Consider the following 25,968-nt stretch of genomic DNA (forward strand, 5'->3'; position numbering starts at 1 on the left):
ATTCTCTTGCAGTTACCATTCCTTTCGACAATGTAAATTCCGGACTTTTGTAGGTTTACCAAACAATTCATATATGAATTTCCAGATGATTCTATGATGCTTTAAGATGGTTATACAGGGTGGCTACAAACAAGCAGAAATGAAATTCCCTGACTTTTCCAGGTTTTCTGACAATTACAAACTAAACTAAATCGATGTTTTTGCAAATGGAAATAATAAACTCATATAGATCCAGATATGCATTTGTTAAGTACCAATATTATCTTCTATAAAATTGACTCAATTTCTCTATTCTCTATGATTTGAATTCAAACTGCAAAATAGTGAATTTGGAAAATTATTACAATTCACAAGCTAGGGAAGGATTACAGAATTTTGTCATACGCAGTAAGTTTAAAATAAAATACTTGATTATTTTTAAAGTTACGACTAAATGAAATTAGAGTGATTAATTTAAGAAATACAATTTGTAATTTATCAGTCTCCTTATGCATTCCACTGAGGTTTGGAACCCTCTGCTTGCAAGAACCATGAGTGCAGACTCATTTTTCAATGCATAAAGCTCTCTTCTCTGTAAAGCAAACAACCTAACTCTTGCATGTAAGTGAAACAATTGAATCGAATAAAATAAAGTGTCATATTTCCTTACATTATCCATGGGATTTCTGCTTCAGTACAGTATATCCAAGTGAAGTACTGTGAAACTGACAACATGCAGTTATACCATTAATGCTGACGAAAAGGGTATGTAGGTATTAGAAATTTAACGCAAGCAATTTATAGAATTTCATTGTATAGGTACCTGACTTAGCTAACCACACATTAAAACAGGAACACACTAATAATAAAAGCTTCTGAAAGTTCATATACGAGGGGCATCCTGAAAAAAGGTCCAATGGCCCCTATACGCAGCACTAGTGGTTCGGAGAGCGACACACACACATGCAGGCAGGAAGAAGTGGCATGTAGCTATAATCTGGTACAGTTGCAATGCAGCCGTTTTAGGAAAGTTCTAGGTTAAAGACTGCACCTGTCATACAGTCTCCCACCGAGCCTAGCCTACAATGCACACTCAGAATTTGGCACAGAGCCACCAGCAATTGTGTGAGGTGTGCAGACAGGACGTCGTGTATGGTCAGACGATGGTGCAGACAATTCACGGAAGGCCAATCGAATGTGCACAACCCCATACAGCTGAGTACACACGGGCCCTTTGCATCACTTCAGGTGAGAGATCTTGGACCATTCCCTGTACAGCCCTGGCCTTGAATGTACCGACTTTCATCTCTTTGAACTAAAGAGGTTTCTGGCAGGGTAAGGATTTGACAGCTACACTGAGGTAGAGATAGTTCCAGTCTTTGCTGTCCGACACATATACCATGGGCACACAAAATTTAGTGCCATGCTGCTACAAATCCCAGAATAACGGTGGTGATTATGCTGAAAATTAGGTTAAGATTCACTGTTACTAATGCAATAAATTACAACTGATATTCATGTTTTATTTATACCTAATCGGTAGGGACCTTGATATTTTGTTATTTTTTTTTCAAATTGGTGTATTTTCTTATTTTTTATTTTTTACTATACGGTGTTATTTTTCTCAAAATTCACATTTTCATTTTTAAGTCACATGGCTTACGCCTCTTCATGAGAGTTTGATATCTTGAAAGTTCTTTTGGGAAAGTTATTTTCGATACACCTTTTTTTAAATTTTAAGGTAAGGATTTTAGATAATGGAATTTCCCCCGTATATACTGAAGGGTGGATAATGACCGTAAGTGGCGATGTACCCAAAAAATCTCACGTGACAGATACCGATATATTATGGCACCAAAAATTGGCATTATCATTTTTTTGACTTGTCAGTATTACATTTCCCAAAATTCGCGTTTTTGTTTTAGAACATTTATCTGCCAAATATACCGAAACTTAATACTCCATTGTGCTTTTAAACGATTATTTAAAATTGTAGATCACATGGTCTATGTATTTTCGTGACAGTTTGATATGTTGGAACAGATTTTTGAGGAAGTAAAAGTAAAGTGGAGTTAGGGCCCCACACTTTCTTGATCATGGCTAAAGGTGGGGGTGATGTGATCAGCACCATGCTCCTGGCTACCTTTATCCCTAAAAGTTTCCTCAAGGTACCAGCTTCATACGATGCTGGGTGGGTGCCGAAGCAGTTTGAATAGGTGGAAAACATCCCGGTTCTCCCCCGCAGGAGATCGACATTGACATTGAAAACATATCTCCTGCGACAACTATGAGGATATGGATCCCGTGTGACAATAGATACGCACTTGATCTCCTGTTAGAACCCTGCCACTTTTCTCTGTGATGCAAATGGTTTTGATAGAAGTTGAAAAAATCGTGGGAAATACATGATTTAATGTGGCTGTCGGAATTATTCCATGTAAGTATAACTCAATAGTTTACTCTTGAGTAAAATGTTGGAAACTTGCATGTTCTATGTACACAAACATGGCCTAGAAAAGACAAGAATGTTGGATTTCATGGATTTTTTTGTTGTTTTAGGTCATTTCTTTTTAAAAAAATCAATAAAAACGCCAACAATTCACGTTTTATGCCAAATTCGCATTATTTTGATATTTAGAAAGGGCGAAAAATGTGTCCAGACATCACTGCACATTCCTAAACATAACTTCGCAGCAATTACCATTTTTCATGGTTTTGGCGTTTGCGAAAAATCAATCGGAAATTACTTTCTGGCCACCCCTCGTATAAATCAGTAGATGGAAAGTGAAAATTTAGCAGGGCTGGCAGAAAAAAGTCATTTGTTGAAGAAAGTGATTTGCTTTCATGATTGAATGATTCGAGTAAATATCATATTAAAATATTTACGTATTATTTTATTTCATAATATTGGACATTAACCTTACTCAGTGAGAGATTAATGACCATCTCTCACGAGTTTAAACAGACAGGACAGAGAATGGTGTTAATTTCATTGCAATACTAGTGTTGCAGTAAATTTGAGGTTGGGAGCATGCACTTGCCAATTTTTATAACGTTCACCAATGCAGGTTTATGTTTGACTTTTTTGTGATAGTATTCAATATATATCCAGTTTTGTTGGATTCTTCTTGATATCTAAGAATAGTGCAATGTCATTGCAAACGTATGTTAACTTGTGCGAAACCAGTAATACATCAGGATGATGTAAGAAAACCTTTGTAAGCACTGCTACATTAAATAAGGTGAAGTAAGCCAGAAAAGTAATACAATTCCAGCAGCATATTTGCAGTCTAGAGCTCTTCTTGTTTATGCATACGATTTTTGTTGGATGTGCAGTCTGAAGACATCGAACAAATATCATAAAGAGTACCATGCATGCAATTTCTGTCACATGTTGCAGTGAGATACTTTGTCGGGTGGCGATATTCGACAAAAATCGTATGTATCAATGGAACCTATTTGTTTCCATGTTCCTTCAGTTTGCCCAACAAAATGCTTACTACGACATCCGACAACTATCGGACGGCGCCACCCGCTCCCATCCCCTCCATCTGTTGACAGTTCTGTCTCCTTACTACTCCCATACGGACAAGAAAAAAATGATAATTCAATGCATTTTCCACGTAATATTTAGAGGCTTAACATTTACTCCCCCGATGATGTTATATGGTATCATCAGAGTAAGGTCGTTCTGGCCCGATGAAACCATATGGTATCATGGTGCAGATTACGAAATGAATGTGCTTTTTGGACCCTCAAACTCTTCTGTTTGAGTTGAAACTCTGACACAGGTCTGGAGCAAGCCTGGGTAAATTCATATTGATGACCAACCTCCCCCCTGCTCCGCAACATATCCATGACACATTTCCGAATAGTCTCACATTTTGGCTCATTATTCAACTTGTATGGCACCCAGGAACATGAAACAAGTTTCAATCTCTTTGGAATGGTCCATTCTTTGAAGAGAATACTAAGGTTTGCGCCTTCTTCCGAAAATAGCGAGAGAAGAGGGGGGCAAACTAAAGATATTTTTTTTAATTGAAATTCTATGGTCACGCCCCCAAACCCCCCTTCCTCGGTTCGGCGATTTTAATTGTACACGGTTGCATGCTATGATGTTTTAGCTGCAAAACAAAACTTATCCGAAGTAGATTGCTCCCATAGTGCCCAAGTTATAACAATTTTCCTCCAAAAATGCTAATTACCTATTTTTCGTAAAAAAAAAGAAAAAAAAAGAAATCACATTTTGGCTTATTATTCAACTTGTATGACACCCAAGAACATGAAACATGTTTCATTCTCTTCAGAAATCTCCATTCTTTAAAAATAATACTAAAGTTCGCGCCTTCTTCCCAAATAGCGGGAGAAGAGGGGGCAAACTCCAGATGTTTATGTTTTTTTTTTCATTGAAATTCGGGGGTCGCGACTCCAACACCCCCCCTTCCTCGTTTGGCATTCTGAATTGTACTCGGTTGCATGGTACGATGTTTTAGCTGAAAAACAAAATTTATCCGAAGTAGATTGCTCACATAGTGCCCGAGTTATAACAATTTTCCTCCAAAAATGCTAATTACCTATTTTTCGTAAAAAAAAAGAAAAAAAAAGAAATCACATTTTGGCTTATTATTCAACTTGTATGACACCCAAGAACATGAAACATGTTTCATTCTCTTCAGAAATGTCCATTCTTTGAAAAGAATACTAAAGTTCACGCCTTCTTCCCAAATAGCGGGAGAAGAGGGGCAACCGCCAGATTTTTATGGTTTTTTCATTGAAATTCGGGGGTCGCGCCCCCCCAAATCCCCTTCCTCGGTACGGCGTTCTGAATTGTACACGGTTGCAAGCTATGATGTTTTAGCTACAAAACAAAACTTATCATAAGTAGATTGCTCCCATAGTGTCCGAGTTATAACAATTTTCCTCCAAAAATGCAAATTACCTATTTTTCGTTAAAAAAAATCACATTTTGGCTTATTATTCAACTTGTATGGAACCCAAGAACATGAAACATGTTTCATTCTCTTGAGAAATGTCCATTCTTTGAAAAGAATACTAAAGTTTGTGCCTTCTCCCCAAAATAACGGGAGAAGAGGGGGCAAACTTCAGATTTTTGTTTTTCCCATTGAAATTCGGGGGACGTGCCCCCCCCAAGCCCCCTTTCTCGGTCCGGTGTTCTAAATTGTACAAGATTGCATGCGCTGATGTTCTAGCTGCAAAACAAAAGTTATCCGAAGTAGATTGCTCCCATAGTGCCCGAGTTATAACAATTTTCGTCAAAAGAGTGTTCGAAGTCAATGAAGACGATATTCCCTGACATTTCCCTGACTTTTTTTGACACCTCAAATTCCCTGACTTTTCCCGGTTTTCCAGGTCTGTCGCCACCCTGTTATAACATAGTTTTAAGTGTTACACTGAAATTGCTATTCAAGAGAATTTATGGTGAATGCATGGTAAACGTGGTTTTAATATTGTATAGGTTATGTTTCGAATTTCCTCATTGCAATTTCATTTTTTTTTCTCAACACAATGTGGAAATAGAAATCATCACATATACAAGAAAATTAAGTTTGTTCAACATATTTGAAATAAAAATAAATGAAGAAAAATAATACTTAGAAAAAAGGTATATGATCATTTACATGTAGTCAGCTGGCATATAAAATATTTTCCATATTTTTTTTTACCATAATGATTAAATCTATACTGATCACACGAAAATTAGAAATTGTCGGTCCATCCTTAATATTTTATATAATTATGTGGCACAATGTGTAAGTTATGTGATTTATCATTTTTGGGTTCTTCTTGTTTTCTTATGCCTGATGAAAGAACAATGGTAGACAAAAAAATTCATACAGGCATGTTTATACGAGGGGGTATCAAAATGGGAAGATTAAAACAATGAACATAGGCTACATATAGTTTGCCTGTAGTGTCCTCTACTCAGAGTTACCTTTCCACGTAGTTCCCACCAAGTTCGATGCATTCCTGCCAGCGTTTTATCCAGCTCTCAAATCCAGTTTGGAAAAATTCCACAGAACTCCCCCTGCCCCTCTGTTCAGAGCTGTTTTAACCTCCTGTAGATCATCGAATCTCATACCACAAAGCACACACTTAGCTCAGACTTACGTAGTTAAGTTCAAAGTGGGAGAAACCGAAAGTGTGGACATGACAAGGAGTTGCAGGCCATAAACGTCGTTGACTGACGACAACCACCACAGAGATGATGAGCTCATTCGAGAGGATAGACGATCCAGATCACCATTCAGGAAATTTCTGATGCAGTGCACATGTCCTATGGGTCAGCACATGCAATGATTGAAAGTTTGGGATATCATAAAGTCTGAGCTAAGTCTGTGCTTCGTGGCATGAGATTCGATGACCTACAGGAGATTAAAACAGCTCTGAGCAGTGGGGCAGGGAGTGTTCTGTGGAATTTTTCCAACCTGGTTTTGAGGGCTGGATAAAACGCTGGCAGAAACTCATCGAACGTGATGACAACTGTGTGAAAGAGTAACTGAGTATAGGACACCACAGGCAAACTATATGTATGTTCATTGTTTCAATCTTTCCATTATTAAAGGAATTATACCTCAACAGGCAAAACTTTTTGATACCTCCTCGTATGTCCATTTCATATTTCTATGTTGACAATCAACGTTCCAAATTTCTACTATTGTATTAATAATGCTTTCCTCTTCCAACATAAAACAAGGTGGTTACATGAACACAAATGCCATTGCATATCTGTCTTGTTGGACAAATGTTATTAAAGCAGCACAGTGGTTTACATTTACATCACTAAGTGATAAATATTCAGGTATATATACAACAGAAAAATTACACGTATAGGGGTTACTAGTGATGCCAATAAATTACAACACAATGCATGTGCATACATTTTTGTTAGAATAGTGTATATTTCATGCCTCATGTTGAGTACGTGATCACATCAATATCAAAGAACCAGACACGTCGACACACGGCTGTCCACCGCACATTTGTGGACAATGTTTCTAACACTTCCCTCACCTTTTACACATTTTTATCCATACCAACCTTTTATTAAGTGCTGCAAATTTTTAGTTCTTTTACCTGTTCCTGAGGAAACCAACACAAGGTTCACAAAAGTTTGATAGGAAAACTTGTAAAGTATGTCTCTGTTTCCTTGATTTTGATGTGATAATACATTTTTGTTAATTGCACTGAGAGAAAATTCAGCCCTTCATTTACATTAGCTGTGCTCTAGCGTATGCTTGTAAACACAAAATAAATTCGCCAGTGTCTGCAGTATTATGTACATTTTTAAATCTACAGAAATCTAAAAGCTTCCTTACATAGTATTATTTCTCTTGTAGTTTATGCACCCAATATTTGATGTAACATTTGTGGAGAACACACACACTATTCATCAGACATTTATTCTTAGTTCGAAAAGAATACCAATCACATTCAGTATCGTGTTGATATGCTTGTAAGAATCATAAACTATGAGAGAAGTAATTCTACAATTCTAGCAATACGTACATACAAGAATAAATCACACAGTCTTGTCTTGGGGGCTTAACCCAAGACTACCTAATACATTACAATGAGAGCATGACACAAGGAAAGGGTTGGTTTAACATTACCTCACACCTTTCACCACCTTTATCATCTTTGTTGCTTGGTGACTGAGCACATCAAGTTTACGACTCAAACTTGCCACACTAGGTTCTGTGTTTGAGTACTAGCCTCAGCATGGAAGTCTTTATTATTTTACATCTTTTTTATTCATCTGTAGACTAACGACAATGATGATGTTGAAGGATGATTACTAGACATGAATATTTCATTTCTGATGAAAACACTGAATGTGAAGTTAAGATGCTGCAATGTTTATTTTTCATGTTTTTCAAAGATGAACACTATATTTTCCTACCAATGTTTTGTCACAAAATGTGAGTTCAATTATTATGAAATTGTTATCAGGCCCTAATGCAGAACTTTGGTTGTTAACAGTTATAAATTTTAATCAAGATAATTAAGGCATAACAGCAATAGATTTACAGTCCAGTCCGATCAACATTTATGAATGTTGTATTCTTGTATTTCATCATGTTTTGTCCTTACTTTAAATCAAGAATGTAAAAATTCACAATGTAAGAAACATGCAATCCATGAATTTTATGTACACATGAAGATAGTTTGAATATGAACAGAATTAAGGTATTATGTGATTCACTAATTAGAAAAGGGAGAATGCACAGAACAGATGGTAAGAGAAACTGGGCATGCTTGAGCAAAAGATAGACCAAAAGGAATGCACAAAATGGACTAAACCCATATTACAGATCTATATCAGAGAGGTATGGACAACAATAAAAAGTGAGTATATTCTTAAAACATTTTTATTCTGTATAACTTTGCATATTTTTACCTATCTGCTAGTAACAATGGATGGAAGAACGTTCAGAAAATATTCATGCACAGCACTTCCCCTAGGTTTGTTATTCCAGATCTTTGCTTTTTGAGTTGATGAGTAATGATTATGGGGTAAATTTCCAAAAGTCAAGAATCATTAGATTAGTTTGACCCTGGAATGGAGATAACTGCCTTCCCCAATACAGAAAATTGAAAACCTCCTGTGAGAATTAAAAACAAAGAAGAATAAATGAAGACACCTGGTGAGTTGTGGAAAGGATTCCAAGCTTTTGAGAGCTGGAGAGTGGCTGTTCTAACAACAACATAATCTTTAAATTTAATTCCAGGAATAATTTCCCACATTTCAAGGTTAAGTTTTTAATGGTATAAAAATTTATCCACTTTATATTTTGGAGAATATTAATGGTCTGATCACAATCTCTGAAACTAAAGTAGCGCACAGAACTTCATTGCACATTGTATGAGAAACAATGACCATAATGAGAATTACAGTTCAGATGCTTGGATATGAAGATTAAATATATAAATGTGATGTCACTTCCTTCATTTGTGCAGGTAATGCTGCAATAACAAGACTCTCTTAAAATGAGATCTGTTTACCTTATTGGGGTTTCAGGAATAAGTGGGCCCTGGCTTTGTAGCAAACACAAGGCAACTATGATGAACATACTTCGTCTATGAATGAAGTCTAGTGTAGCTAAATTTCCAGGTTTGTGAACAAAATTCATGCAGATTCCACATTTACGGCTTTCAACAACTTCCCACATACATCGCACAACAGACATTTCACTTCTATTCACTGTTCACCTGTTTCGACAGTTAAATCTCAATAGCTCTGGTGCCATTTTAAAAGGCATGTTCCACTAATAACCTTTTTTGATCCTATCACATTTCTCACAAATATCTGGATCTATCAGACTTTGATGGGGGGGGGGGGGGGAAGAAAGATGCAATAACCACAAACTTCAAAGTGCAACTACGTATACCCATCTCCATTGTTTTCTGGCTTCATAGCCTGGAGCAATTACTTCTTTTCAAGTACCTCCCAAAATGTTCTCACGTTGCTGGTCCAACACTGGGGTTCTCGCACCAGAGAAAAGAGTGTGAACCATTTGGTCATGGATCTTCTGGTCTATAATGGAACTAAAAGCCTTCAGCAGCTTCACATGGACCATCTATTGTATGATACATGTATCCGTGTCCTGTTTGGGTGTATTAACAGAAAGTGCGCAACCTATTGAAACTGTAGACCTCCACCACACATAATCCCCATCACGATATCCTCCTCCTTTCTATGAAACACCCACAAAAAATAACTTGTATGCACTTACCACTTATTTGTGCTGAAAGATTGTTGTCTGCAATTATAAAAATTAAAGAGAAAAAAGATTACCAAATACCTCTCCTCAAATTATATTTGCTCATACTGTAATGATATGCAAAAGCAATTTGTATCTTGTCAGATAATTCATAACTTTATGGGGAAGGAAAATGAACTGTGCCATGTTTAATAATTTGTATAAATTCATAGGTAGAAAACTTATTGAAAAAACACTGCATAACAATGTCCTCCTTAGCTCGTGATTTGACACATGTAGGTGTATTGGGTTGAAATTCAAGCGAAAAGAAATGGGACACTAGGACAGGACTTGATCCCAGGTCTCTAGCATACTGTAGCAACTGAGCTAGCCCTGGTTTAGCCTGTGCGGAATTACCTCTTACCAGTGATCCTGCAGTGGGATCTGTTGGCTTTGAAAACCAAATACTTAGAAGAGAAAAATCAGGTTTTATTTGGTGGATGCAAACATTATTTTTTCCAACAAAATAAGCTTGATGATGTTTACCAATTCATATTGAATGCAAGTCAACTATGTGATTACGAACCAATAGTAAACCAATTGCTATTTGGACCCTACTAGTTTCAACACATGATATAATTGATCTTATTTCCATTAAAAAGGAAAACAACCAAACCAATTCCTGCCACTTATCAAAATTTCCATCTTGTTTGCCTTGAATACTATGTCTGTGTGCTGCACCAATAGGATGGAGCATAAATAAAAATTACACTAAAACCAAACTGAAATAACTATTACTGTTCTGATTGAACGCAAATCAACAAATCTGTCGCTAGCTCATCCTTAATGAGAAGAATTGAAGAATAAGTTGTTTTCATGAGCAGCAACAACGTCTAAAAAAAATACAAGTTCTTTAATATTAAATGGTACACCATTGTGTACAGGGAAACTTCAGACATCAGATTGACTGATCTAATACAAATTTCACGTTAACTTTCAACACTATTGGAGATCCAACAATACGAAATGACGACAAAATTATACATACTCTCAACATGCAATATTAATGTCAACAGAAGAGAAATGGGGTGAAATATATCACAAAGAAATGAAGGAGAGAAACAATGACAGGAACTGAAAGAACACAGTTGCATTGTCTGCATGATAGAAAAACACAGTTATTCAGAGAATTGTTTCATGTTATGAAAAACAACCTTAAAAAGTTATATGCTTTTACACGTCTCATATTTTTGCCAGAGAAGAAAAAGATCAACTGAACTAACCATATGAAACAACTTGGACATACACAGAATATATAATAACTTGGAGAAGAGTTGTATGAAAAATTTAGGCTTAACCTAGGGATTGAACCAGGTTCTTTGGCATTCTGTGTCAATAATTAACCACCGAGCTACCAAGTCAACAACAGGCTACCCACAATTTCCACAACCTCTGTGCAAGTTCATAATATTCATTCCAGATATACTGTAACTTCTTGTTACTATTGGTCACCCTTGAACATGTGAACACTAAAGTCGGAATCACGAACCTTACGACCCTCTGTAAACAAACTGTCTCACTTAGAGTAACGAATCACTCCACGTCAGCTGTTCCTATGCTGTTCACTCACACTTCACCCGACCATTAACTTTACGTAACATGGAAAAATGTATTCCTATTTTGAGTGATAGATCTACACATTGAAGTGTAAGAATTTTTTTGAGAAGTGATTAAATACATGTTTTTGTTGAAGAATGAACATATTTTTCTAAGCCAAAAATTCCATTTATCTGGCACTGGGTTAACACATCCCCTTTCCCCCTCCTCTCTCAGTATGACAGCACCAAAGTAAAACTTACCAAAAAAGAGAGAGAGAGAGAGAGAGAGAGAGAGAGAGAGAGAGAGAGAGAGAAAATCATTCCAGTAAATTCAAGCCTCTTGGTTTTGTCGTTGCCCCTTCCACCAAATTATTGCCCAACATTGTTGACATACAGAGTATTGTTTTCTCCTTTGTGCAACAAATATACTGCCAGTTTTAGGTTTTAGCAGAAGCTAAACAAAGATAAGGCGAGGAATAAAAAGAGATTGTTTATCTTTCTTTCTGTTTCTTGTGCACTGGAAAACAAGACGATAATAGGAACATTATTTACCCATGTCGCATGCAAGTAATGAATTTTCTTACCTTGATTCTGCAGTTTCCTCTTGAACTGGTGGCATTTTTGGTGCTAGACAACAATAGCATCCCTGTCAATGAGTGCAGTCTTGTCAAATTTGCTTCCCCAGAACAAACTCAACGTGCCACAAGAGGCGATTTAACATCGACCTCTAAAATGGGGGAGATTCTCATCATCACTATTAACATCCCCCAATATCTTCCCCACAGTGGACAGTTCTTTGATTGAAAAAATACAAATGCACCTTGAGCTTATTTCAAAATCAATGTACTTGTTTATACGAGCAACAACGTGTTTCTTTGCGGGACTCACTTCACCAGTCCTTTTCCTTTCCTTCACCACACCAAAAACACAAGATGCAAACAAATAACTACACTCTGACACCAACTTCACTGGTTTCTCAGGATACCACCAACAGAACGTCAGAAACACTAACAACAATTTGCTTCTCACCACTTTTCAAACACCTGTATTTCCGAAAGAAACTCCGAGAACGCCGAGACCTTCCTGCCCGCATGGAAGTCTGTTTGAAATTGGTGCTACTTTCTTTCTCCTCACGTGATTGGTTGTAATTTATACGATCATCACGTATTATTATTATTATAAATAGAAACCTTCAATGAAAACATATACCACTATATAATTTACATGTTTTTCTTGCATTAGTGTGCTTTTATAGAAGAGACTACATGCTGCAGAAGAAATCCGCTATTAGACTGTTTTCAACGTCAATACTTCTCACTAAGTCACGTACAGAAATGGAAGTGGTATGGCGAATGTTGGCATATGGTAGTAATTTCATATTGTCAGTGAGGATGCTGCGGGGGAAGAGACGCAGAGGAACCGATCTATAATCCATAGCCTGAGGATTTCACCATCTGGACAGTGACATCATGAGGGGATCCTCACACTCCAGAATACTTGTGCGGGTGAGGGAGGTTGATTTAAAAAGAACACCTCTCAACAAGAGAGAAGAAAAATGTCACAATATTTAAAAATTCACCCCCAAATATGCATTTTGTTTTATATGTAGGGTACAAAAAATGTGTCTGCCTCAAATATTTCTGCATCGTACCATCTTCTTTCCCCACATTTTTTGCCAGTGACAATGCTTCAATAAGTTGCCGTTTTAGTTTCCCTTGGTGTTTTTGCTGCATAACCCAGCATTTTTGAACGAGGTGAATGGGACATACAAGTGTGTATTTTTGGATGATGTCACTTTAGAGACGTTGAAGTACACACTGGAGGATACTGGAATGTGTGACATTGAGGTGTAGATCGAACACGTTGTGGCACACACATTTGTCATTAGGTACAGAGATGAAGATTCACGAATAGGTGATATTTGAATTCCAAATTAGTTATTTTCATTGTTCTTCTCTAATTAATAATTTTTAATTTAGTCAGTCAATCTTATGTATTAGCTTACTTAATAATAAATCATGACACTTTTAAATACCTAATAGATGTAATCAAGAAACCCCAGTTTTAAAACTTAATTCATTTCAGCATGTCACATTCTTCTAGCAAGAATTTTTTTTAGTAAAAGATGAGAAAAAATAATCCTTTGGTACGGAATCATCTTACCTCCTGGGAGACAACATGTATATTATGTATTTGATTTTTGTCATTTAGCATCGCTTTTCTTCCACTTTTGGCTAATCTCGAAGATGAGGACGAGTGATCATTAAATGAAATTGATGAAGGGACACTCACAAATAACACCCATGCCGGGATTCGAACCAGGGAATTTTGGTGGCGAGTCCGGAAGTCTGCCACCAGGCAAGATGTACATTTTGATTTTTGATTTTTTACATATGTACATTAACTTCCAACGGGTCATCAGTAAAACACTGCTTATTTCGCATCAGTTGACAAGCGGAATATTTTTGCACCTTGTAGGCTATGTGGATTACTTTATTTTCAATAAATTTGCAACACTGCTAGGGTACACGCGCTTTTGTTTACAGAAGGTCTTAAGTTCTATGATTTCCACTGTAATGCCATCTACCTGCAATTGAGGGAACCAATTCAGCAGTTACCATAATACCAAATCTCAAATACACCGAATGGTATTAAACATTTCAAATGACAACAGTCATATTAACATACCAGCAAGCCCTCCTGTAGCAGCAGACAATCCGAAATACCCACTTCTGGGCAACACAACATTTTCCACCCTCAGGCAAACCTCAAAATCTTGATCGTTATTTGTCATGCCATTGTGGAAGAGAACCTGCAAGCAATTGCACATATTGTTACATATTTGCTATCAAAACAGAAAGAAGGGAATCATAAATTTAAATGGTTCTCTACAATACAGTTAGGAAATTTTTGTACACACTGTAAAGAGATGCATTGATTTTGATGTTACTTGAAGACTAAAAGTAGGAATGGAATACTTGGTAGTCACTAAGTATATGCTGATATAGTCATGCAAATTTATTTATAAAATTGCTGAAAATTATACAAATCTGATGTACATGTGATTTGAACAAAATAAGTTCCATTTGCATCATGCACGGTTGGAATCTCCTGGGAAAAGCATAACAACTTTGCTCCTGAGATTTCGGTCTGTGTATGGGACCGGTGGCACCCACCATCGTGAGAAAATTGGGGAGCTACGAATGAGTAGCGTAACCCAGTCATGAAAACCTACAACAACGACTGGGGTTTGTTGTGCTAACCACACATCACCCCGAAACTGGTGTGAGAGTAGGATCAGGTGGGAGTGAGGCCAGCAGTCGGTAGGTAGGCCATGACCCTCAATGGGGTGTTGTGGCATGGGTTATAAGTTCCATTTGCAAATAGTCCGTGCAGTCATGATGATGCACATGTATGCAGAGTTCGTCAATTCTTCAGCAAGGCATAGATGCCATTTACAGATATTCAAAGAGTGTTTGCTCATTTTGCTGTGTGTTTATAATGTTTAAAGGAAATGAAAAAACCTGCCACATGTGAAGTGCGAACTATGCAGTTTCTTAAATGCAAGGAATATGAAACCTGCCAACATTGAGGTAGGAGACAATTCACCATTGTCATTTTTCCTTTATTTTTCACAAATTTCATGGTCACTTTTTAAGTGAAATCGTGTCTAAAAAACTTGTTTCAGAAATGTGTGCATGCTGGCGAGTTGGCCTTTCTGACATGATACAGTGAGCAAGGCGAAGACTTCCTGATACACTCACAGGAGACAACACGTGTTTTTCCACCTGAAATTCTTCCTTTAAGGCTAGTTGTTCCATGGCAAAGAGATCAAAGCTACTAACGTGTGGTTTACATCGCAGACAGCATCATTTTATAATGATGGAATCCTGGCTATTACACGTGCCTCAAATGGTTTGTAAATATATTACTTTCTTAATAGTTGATTGGAACCTACTTTCTGGATAACCCTAATAACTCTACATAAGCCTGCAAAATTTTGTTGTTTTCTTAAATACCAAGATAGAATTCCACCCTGGTTTTGTGACATAAATGAGTTAAAACTTATTGTAGTCTCCTGGTTGCACACATTAAATAAACGGATTTAATTCATGCTCATTCATCCTCAAGGATTTTTTGAAACTTTTTATTGGATTGATAGAATATCGATATTGGCAAGATTTCACACTGTTCGGCCTCAAACTAAAGGCTATTGAAAATATCAAATTAACAATTATAATTACATGGCAATGTAGTAATTGCTTAGCACTTTCTTGCATGTTCTACTGTTTCATAATATGAAAAATATTAAAAAGTACATATAAAAAGGTATAAAACTATGAAAATTGAAGTAGCAACAAATTTTGTGCATGATAGAAGAGGAAGAATCTCATATTAAGTATTACATTTTAACATGCAGTTTGTTTATTTTTATTTGTTAATATAATTTCTACCTCTGCACTTTACTTCAAATTATTCATAAACTTTGCAGTTATACACACCAGTTTAGTTAAAATTGTCAGTATTTTACACAATGTGCATTTGTTGAAAATGTTCAAAAAATATTTTGTGGAATAAATTAAGAAACTAATTTAATGATAAATATGAAATGAGCATTTTTGTTCCTAAGGGAATAAGAAATTTATGTATACAATATATTTTTCTTTCTTTTCTCAGTTATGACTCCATACTTACTGTTAAAGTATTCTTGTAATATTCAATCCTGGCCCGAGTTGGGAATGGCTTATTCCTGAAATCCCGCAGGCAGCCAGCAAGTAACTGAGATGCACCATCACTGTGAAGAACAAGAGACTGATTACACAGTGAATGTCATAACTTTCATAAGATGAGAAAATAAATGCAACACAGCATCCTGCAATACAAATGTGATGTACTGTAAAGAGAGTGGCTTTGTCAGGCAGTCTATGTAGATGTGGCTAACGTACATACTTGTCAACGTCTGCATAACCTTTGCTAGGTCTCTTGGTAACAGAAGGTAATTCAAAAGCCTCATTTTAATGCAAGGAACATTTTAACCTAGAGAAATCTGTCACTCTTGAGAGATTTTTCTGGGTAGTTGCTATTCACAGGGAGAAGAAAGAACAACTAAGTTAGAAAAATGGACCTTTTCTTTTTTGTCAGGTTATAAGCATTTTAACTACTTTTGTATTTCTCTCACATTCTTACACTTTTATGCATCTGTAGACTCGTTGCAAAGAAAAGAATGAAATTTGATTAGATGCAATTGATGAAGGAACACGTGCACCTCAACTCGAAACCTTTGTATTGTTAAAAAAAAAATCCATTAAAAATAAAACAATAGAAAAAGTGAGTTATGATTATTTGTTACTCCAAGGCTCGTGGAAGTGTGGTCTTCTCTGCCTGAATGATTGACGTCACCCTTAGATCAATCACGTTGTTCCACAAATGAAATCTCCGTGCAGCGAGTGATTAGGAATTTTGTCAGCAAAGGATATGGTTGTATAAAAGGTCGGGGGATGTTCATAACGTTTCTTCAATGTTTAAGGAACTTTTTAACATAGTTAAGGACTGATGAGTGCAGAGATACAAATTCGATACCTTCTTAACTCACTGCATGGTACACATGGCCATTTTGCACCCTTATAAGTAAACGAGGATAAATCTTCTTATCTAAAGTCCTTATCTTAAAGTTAAAAAAAGGGGTGTAAAGAACCGCTTGAGAAAGGTTAAATGGTTTGTAAAGGGACCTGCACAGGACAAACACAACACATTAAAAAGGTAAGAATAAACTTTTTAAAAAATAGAAGAGATGCACTCTTCTCAAAAAGCTAAAAACATTTGTTAAAACAGTCTTCACTTCCCAACATGAGTTATAACATCGTTTGAAAGGCTAAAACTATGACTGAGAAAAATAAAATCCGCACATTCGAGAACATGCTGAACACTTAAAACTGCATTACATATATGTTACGTTGGGAGGATCCAAATCCTGCAGCAAATAACCATGGGTGAGACAACTACGTCCAATTCAATCACCTCTTCACAATGGAAGGGATGGTAAGAGGAACACCGTTCACCAATGGTGGGCTTAATAACACATGCTACAACTTAGAAAGTAGACAAGGTAATGCTCTCAGGTCATCCATGTGAGGTTGCATTTAAGCTGTAAATTAAAATGTTGACGTACCATGATAAATTGTGAGGGCTATTTTGCCTACTTACTTTTGATGATCGAACTCCTTTGTGCCGTCATTCACAACTGCCATGACATAAGGGTTGTTGTGCTTGTTGTCATTGTCAAAGGAATCAAAGAACACTCCAAGGCCAACCCACTTGTCAGAGCTTCCGAACACTGGCCCACTATAGCTACCTTTCGTATCGGTATACCAGAAGGCCTGGAAAACACAACGAGATCATATTTCTGACATAAACATAATCAGTGCAACACCAACACATGCCGCAAGTAGTTCTCTTTTATGCTATGCATACATATTATTTATTTATTATACTTGATATTTTAGCATTTTGTAGGTTAGTCGCGTATTACTCACAAATCCAGAATATAAAAAAGGAAAGTTAAAAACTGTACTTACATAAGTGAGTATATTGTTCCTATTGTAGAACGATGTTTCAGGGATTGACTATCTCCTTCTTCAGGTTCATATAAAAAAAACTAGGTACTTAGCATAGTACTGCGTCAAAATGTATTATGAGGATTGTGGATAAGGGTTGGTTTGGATACATTTAAAATATTATGTTTTTGCTTTAGGAGTACGTAAAAAGCATGTCGTTCCCTAAAAAAACTTGTACAATAGACCTATTCACAGGTAAAAAAGTTAAAAATTTAAAAAACCTGCATGAACCACTATGCAACTTGCAGGTTCGGCCATTCCTACCTAACTGTGCATCCCAATCCACATGAAGGTCAATTCTCCACGAATGCTTCCCCTCCCCTTAATTTTCTCGTTTCCCCTTATTACGTCACAAATCCAATGTAAATTCACGTTTCTCCCGTGCAGCTTGCATAACTTCCGGAGTGACATGGAAACCGATATTGGGTTCAATCTTCCAGGCTTTGTCCCATTTTTTGAGGAAATTGATCCACCTTTCTTCCAAATTTCCTTCATCCCTATTAAGATTATTCTTCCCCCCCCTACAAATATTCGCTGTTTCATACACGTTTCTTCCTAACTTCCTCCCCTCTTTTCTAATTATCTCTTTTTTTGCGATTCTATGCCCACTTTCCAAAATGTGTTCTGAGAGACCCGTTTTGGGAACTTTTTTCCCTTATATCCTTTTCATGCTCACTCCATCTTTTACCCATATTTCGACCTGTCTGTCCTATGTACTCCTTTCCGCATTGACATTCTATTCGATAAACCCCCTTCTGTTTTTCCGGTATTTCCCTAGTTGTCTTTCCTTTCTTATAATCGGTAAAGTATTTTTCTACATTCTTTGGTGCTTTCATCCCGCAAACGATTCCGAAATCTCTCGTTATTTTCCCGATTTTTTCCGATACGAATTGATGGTAAGGGATGCCAACGTACTTTACCTTCCTATTTTCGATTTTTTCCCTTTCTTTTTGATCCCCTTCCTCTTTTTTGGTTTCTTTCCTAATAATTTTCTGTGCTCTCTCCGCGATCTTATCCATTTCTCTATTTGTATATCCGTTTTTTAATCCTGTTTTTTTTTATCCACCGAATTTCGTTGTCTTTTTCTTTTTCATTATTGCATAGTCTACCGGCCCTAATAAAAAAGTTTAGGAATACGTCTGATTTTTTAGGTCTGATAAAGAAAATAAGATGGTTATCATGGACAGAGAGGAATATCACCAAAAATTAGAAGAAAGCTTTAAAGGTAACGATTTTGAGAAAATAGAGCAAGACCCTATTAATAAGATTAGAAGAGAGATCAAAACAGGGGTAGAGACAAGCATTACATTGGGCACAAGCGAAAAGAAAATCCTTATTAAGGAAACTAAAGATGGCAACATACCAATTGCTTTCGGAATACCTAAGACACACAAACAAGGCATACCACTGAGGCCTATTATACCAACATACGAACATCCAGGATATGGGCTAGCAAAAATGCTGGTAAAAAGAATAAGGAAGATAAATGAGAACACCCAATATAGCGTTAGGAATGCCGTAGAAGTTAAAGAATATATAGAAAATCTGGAAATTGATGACGAGGGTACAATAAGTAGTATTGATGTTATTAACTTATACTAGAGGTCTGCACGGGCTCGGGCCAGGCCCTCGGGCCTAGGCCCGGCCCGGCCCGCGGGCCGGACTCGGGCCATAAATAACCAGAACTTCTCGGGCTCGGGTCGGGCCCGGGCCTCGTGGCTATTTTGTTAGCGAATATTGTCATCGAAAAATAATTTTTAATTATTGAAATTATGGTTTACTTCGAGAATGAGAATACATTTTTTTATAACAGCTAGTTAACGAAGTACAACAGTGCCCATTTTTTTTCAAATGCTGAATTGGAAAGTAATTTTAATTATGTTTTCGGGCTCGGGCCGGGCTCATGTTTACTTATTATCGGACTCGGGTCGGGTTCGGGTTTCTTTTCCTCGGGCCGGGCCGGACTCGGGCCTTACAATTTAGGCCCGTGCAGACCTCTAACTTATACCCAAGTGTACCGAGGGGGCGGGCAGGAGATTGTTTACTAAGGTGGCTGTTAGAAAAAGGAATAGACATCCTAACTGCTTGGGAGTATGTACGATGGTATAACCTTGTAACGGAATATAACTTTTTCTATGTCAATGACAATATTTATAGACAAAAAGAAGGCTTGGCGATGGGAAACCCCATTTCCGGTATAGTAGCGAGCATTTTTATGCACTTCATTGAGAAGGCAGCTTTGGAAAAAATGAGAATAGGTATTAAATATTATGGGAGATACGTTGATGATATCTTGATTATAGGAAAGGGGGTAGCACTGAACAAGGTATTTGAAGAATTGGAAAAACAAGACGAAAGAATAAACTTCACTAGGGAAAACTTAAAGGATGGAAAAATCAATTTTCTGGATCTTAGTATTTTGAAAGAAGGGAATAGGATTAGAACAGGAGTACATCATAAACCCCTATCGGGGAACTTATATATTAACAAGGAATCGGTGCACCCCGAAAAAACAAAGAAAAACGTATTCCTAAACTTTTTTATTAGGGCCGGTAGACTATGCAACAATGAAAAAGAAAAAGACAACGATATTCGGTGGATAAAAAAAACAGGATTAAAAAACGGATATACAAATAGAGAAATGGATAAGATCGCGGAGAGAGCACAGAAAATTATTAGGAAAGAAACCAAAAAAGAGGAAGGTGATCAAAAAGAAAGGGAAAAAATCGAAAATAGGAAGGTAAAGTACGTTGGCATCCCTTTATCATTCAATTCGTATCGGAAAAAAATCGGGAAAATAACAAGAGATTTCGGAATCATTTGCGGGATGAAAGCACCAAAGAATGTAGAAAAATACTACTGATTATAAGAAAGGAAAGACAACTAGGGAAATACCGGAAAAACAGAAGGGGGTTTATCAAATAGAATGTCAATGCGGAAAGGAGTACATAGGACAGACAGGTCGAAATATGGGTAAAAGATGGAGTGAGCATGAAAAGGATATAAGGGAAAAAAGTTCCCAAAACGGGTCTCTCAGAACACATTTTGGAAAGTGGGCATAGAATCGCAAAAAAGAGATAATTAGAAAAGAGGGGAGGAAGTTAGGAAGAAACGTGTATGAAACAGCGAATATTTGTAGGGGGGGAAGAATAATCTTAATAGGGATGAAGGAAATTTGGAAGAAAGGTGGATCAATTTCCTCAAAAAATGGGACAAAGCCTGGAAGATTGAACCCAATATCGGTTTCCATGTCACTCCGGAAGTTATGCAAGCTGCACGGGAGAAACGTGAATTTACATTGGATTTGTGACGTAATAAGGGGAAGCGAGAAAATTAAGGGGAGGGGAAGCATTCATGGAGAATTGACCTTCATGTGGATTGGGATGCACAGTTAGGTAGGAATGGCCGAACCTGCAAGTTGCATAGTGGTTCATGCAGGTTTTTTAAATTTTTAACTTTTTTACCTGTGAATAGGTCTATTGTACAAGTTTTTTTAGGGAACGACATGCTTTTTACGTACTCCTAAAGCAAAAACATAATATTTTAAATGTATCCAAACCAACCCTTATCCACAATCCTCATAATACATTTTGACGCAGTACTATGCTAAGTACCTAGTTTTTTTATATGAACCTGAAGAAGGAGATAGTCAATCTCTGAAACATCGTTCTACAGTAGGAACAATATATTCACTTACGTAAGTACAGTTTTTAACTTTCCTATTTTATATACTTGATATTTATATTTCAGATGGCCCTAGTGTAGCCAAAGGTTTAGCACTCATGTCTTTGGTGCAAGCAGTCCTGGGTTTGATTCCCAGAATGAGCCTCCAAAATTTCAGCATTGACCCAGCACTGTGAGGACAACTGGGGAGATACTTGTAAAGGAGTAATGGGCTCAAATCTTGAAAGCCAGAACACAGCAGTGATGGGACTTTGGGCTGACCACGTGTCACCCAATGCAAAAGCTGCTCTGGCAGGCCCTGGCTCTTAAGAGATCTCTTGCACCATGAGCCCTTAGTTGCATTAATATTTCACAAAATTACAATATATTTATTTATTATTCGCTCAATTAGTTTCAGCTTCCCTAGAAAATTTATATTTTTAACAATAATACATTTCTCTACACATAACTGTAACAATGTTCAATTCTGCAATCATAATTCACTTAATTTACATCTTCAACCATATACGTTAAAAAAACAACAACTAAAAGACACACTGTTAGCTTGATGATACACAATTTATGAGTAAAATTTTAAACTTCTAGTTGTTGATATAAAAAACAAATGTTTCAATTGCAAATCCTTATAAATACAAGTTGTTTTTATGAGGTAAAGGAACAGTGCATGCACATATAAAAGTAAAACTGAAGTAACAAAGGTTATGATTTAACTTACCAAACCATCTGCACCAACTCTGCCTCTTCCAGTAATCCGGAATAAAATATCTACTTCCCACCAATCAAATGTTGTTCTTGTTTTTGTCCAGACAGCACCTGAAAAACATATATTTTTGATCATTTTTTGCCATCGACATCATTGTGTACTAAAATATATCTACACAGCATCCTTTAAAAAGTTGAAATAACAATGAAAACTTTAATAATTTCACATCACAATATGCAGTTACTACAGATTTCATTGATAAATTATCTTTTTTAATCTTTAAGGAAATGAAATACAATATGCCCAAAATCTGATGGATTTCTGTTATTATTAATAACTCAAAAACGGTTGAATTCTTGCTTTTTGTTATTTAGTGTTGCTTTTCTGCCACTTTTGACTAATCCATGAGGATGAAATTGATGAGCACTCACAAAGAACAATAATGCCCAGGCTGTGATGTGAACCTGAAACCCCTACCATCATCGAGTACTGTGCTCAGAGTGTCACCCTAGACATGCTACAAAAAACAATGAGAGAACTTGACTATTATCTTCAGGCAACTAAAGGTGCCCATGTTGAAATGGAGATAGAGACAATACAACTTTTTGAGTTGCTGAGTGCTTTCCAAAAAAATGCACCTTGAAAAAGTGTACTGTCTCGGATCTATAAAAGAAAAAAAAACTTACCCTTTTGACTCCGCAAGGAGGGAGCAATTCTTACATTTTCTTCACTAGCTATGGCATCTGAAAAATAAAAATGAAAGAATAATATTACCACACTAAAATCATTAGTTATAACTCGTAGACATCGAGGTTTCATAATAATGAACAACAAGTACAGGAACGTGCAAAAATAATGATAATTAATATTATTGTATTCACGAATAGTGAACTATTGGAATGGTGATGAATATAAATTGCGTGCAAGGAATTTTCCTTAGATTTCTGTAGGCCTGCAGAGAACTGATGGAAATAATCTTTTGTGAACTACAAAAGATAAATAGTGTAAGTCGATAATAGACTTTAGTATTTTTTATGAATAAAATGTGTTAAACACATTCGGTAAGGAAAATGAGAATTAAAATTCTCTATGATTTAGCGTAGTTAGTCAAAATAGGGTTTAAACAAATACACATTTTAATATTTCAATTGTTAAATTTAAGTAATAATTACATTTATAATTTTAATAACTAAATAAAAGACAGAAATATGAGATTATCAGTTTTATAAGATTTAAATAACGTTAAAATAAAGAGAACAGTTATAATAAGAGCTGAATATGCATACAGCCAGTAAATTAGTCAATTAAACGAGCTGCAGATCAATAATAACTAAATAAGTATTGCCATAATAAGAATTATAATATATTGGGTTGGCAACTAAGTTCCCGCCGTTTTTTTAAATTGGAAAAATCTCTATAACATTAAATACGTTTGGCACGAAGGTGTACATCATGCGAAAGAGAATATATTGTTCTACCTAAATTTATGTTTCTATGTTACTAAGACACATTTTCTTGTTATTTACAGATCATTAAAATGGAATGTCAAGTTGAGAAGAATGAGCATTTTCGACACCTCCTCCTTTTTGCCTTTAATCAAGGTTCTAAGGCCGCAGAAGCTGCTCGCAACATTTGTGCTGTGTATGGAGTGGGTGCTATAGCTGAAAGAACCGCCCGTGATTGGTATGCGAAGTTCAAAAAAGGAAATTTTGACCTCAAAGACGCATCTCGTTCTGGCCGTCCAGTTGAGTTCGATGAAGAGCGATTGAACCACCTGTTGCATGAAAATCCGCGTCAAACAACAAGGGAACTGGCAGAGACAATGGGTTGCTCTCACACTACTGTAGAGAAGCATCTTCACTCGATGGGAAAGGTTCAGAAGTGTGGAGCATGGGTGCCTCACACTTTAAGTGTCACCAACAAAAATCAACGAGCAACAATCTCCGCTGGTTTGCTTGCTCGGCACCGTGCAACCCATGGACACAAGGAACGATTTCTTCACCGAATCGTTACTGGCGATGAAAAATGGTGCCTTTACATGAATATGAAGCGGCGTAAGGAATGGCTGAGCCCCGGGAAACAAGCGACCCCACGCGCGAAACAGGAACTTCATCCGCGTAAAACGATGTTGTGCGTATGGTGGGACTGGGAAGGGATTCTCCATTTCGAATTTCTTGAAAGGAACCAAACGATCAACGCAGAACTCTATGTGCAACAAATGGAACGACTCAACACGGCTATTCAAGAGAAAAGATCGAATCGGCAGCATGGTGTTCTTTTGCTGCACGACAACGCCCGCCCTCATATCGCCAATATGACCAAGGACGCCATTCAAGCTCATGGTTGGGAAGTGCTGCCACACCCACCATACTCTCCTGATTTGGCACCAACGGATTTTCACCTCTTTCGATCTCTTTCAAATGCTATGCGGGGAGTTTCGTTCAATACTGATGCAGAATTGAGAGCTTGGTTGGATGACTTTTTCGAGTCTAAACCACGTGATTTCTACCGACGAGGTATTGAAAACCTTGTTGAACGTTGGCAAAACGTTGTAAACAACACAGGAGAATACATTATTGAATAACTACTTGTATCTGTTTATTGAAAACTAACCTTTCAACACCTTCCTTAAAAAACGGCGGGAACTTAGTTGCCAACCCAATAGATAATAATAATACGAAGAGAATAGTGAATATTTTGGTTCTTGGATAAATATGAAGCTCAAATAAAATGTATCACATAGAAATAATATACATATTAAGATCACTTTTATAATTATATGCATTTTACATTGAGATTTAATTATTTGTATATCTTTCGTACATAATTTTACATAAAAGCTAGATTTGAAATCTAATGTGAAGATTAATCAGTCAATTAAGAGCATAGGAGAAATAAGTAGTATTTTACACATACAGCTACGATCATGAGTTATCAGCAGCCACTTGTCACATTTTATTAACAATTTAACGACACAGTCATGAGATGAATTACGACAGTCTTGAAGAAGTAAAGTATCTTTCATTAAACATGTACATTACATTGATCCATCTAATTTGGGATATTTCATTCCAAATATGACTCAATTATTTTATTGAATGTTATAATCAAGTTACTTAGAGTCCTTCCTATTTTTTTTTCTTCCGCATGGTAGAAATTTCCCATCTTGTAAAATTCCCACTTAAAATTTCCCTCACATGTATTTCATACTTCTCGAAGCGATATCCAAAGTCAATTTCAAATGCCTTCATGGTGAAATGTCTTTCGTCAGCAAAAGGATAAAGCTCACCTCAGATCCACCGGAAAATTTTCCTTCCTCTTGAAACAACTGACAGAACAACTGAAGAAATATGCAAGTCAGACATTCTATTCGTTTCTTGCGACGACGATATCTCCCTACATCAGCAGGGGCAAAATTCTCTCTTGACATGAAGTAACCAACATGTTGCAAATTAAACAGCAGATATCTCACATTCCACATTAGCCGGGGAACTGAATAAACTGCCGACAGAGCATTCTTTCAACTCAGGCTATCGACTTCAAGGATACAAAGAACATGCAACTTTATGTCCGTTCAGAACGATATTTCTTCATCTGGCAACATTTGGAATATAAATTGCAATTAAGTTTTCATTTTTATGTCATTTAATGTTAGGTGATTATATATA

General features: G+C 36.6%; 1 protein-coding gene across 2 annotated transcripts in view; it reads right to left on the bottom strand.

The window, feature by feature from the left end:
* Positions 1-25,968, bottom strand: part of ergic53 (lectin, mannose binding protein ergic53) — a 46,675-nt gene that overhangs the window by 14,147 nt on the left and 6,560 nt on the right. The window contains exons 2-7 of one of the 2 annotated variants that reach the window (XM_083136850.1): positions 22,987-23,043; positions 22,313-22,410; positions 17,504-17,676; positions 15,995-16,094; positions 13,988-14,111; positions 9,735-9,761 (exon numbers count right to left, since the gene is read on the bottom strand). In XM_083136850.1, coding sequence (XP_082992976.1) covers positions 9,735-9,761; positions 13,988-14,111; positions 15,995-16,094; positions 17,504-17,676; positions 22,313-22,410; positions 22,987-23,043 — 579 coding nt within the window. The remainder of the gene's footprint in view (positions 1-9,734; positions 9,762-13,987; positions 14,112-15,994; positions 16,095-17,503; positions 17,677-22,312; positions 22,411-22,986; positions 23,044-25,968) is intronic. The other variant, XM_083136861.1, reaches the window with a different exon arrangement.

Source organism: Lepisma saccharinum, chromosome 1, assembly GCF_977018435.1.
Source record: "Lepisma saccharinum chromosome 1, izLepSacc3.1, whole genome shotgun sequence".
NCBI lineage: Eukaryota > Metazoa > Arthropoda > Insecta > Zygentoma > Lepismatidae > Lepisma > Lepisma saccharinum.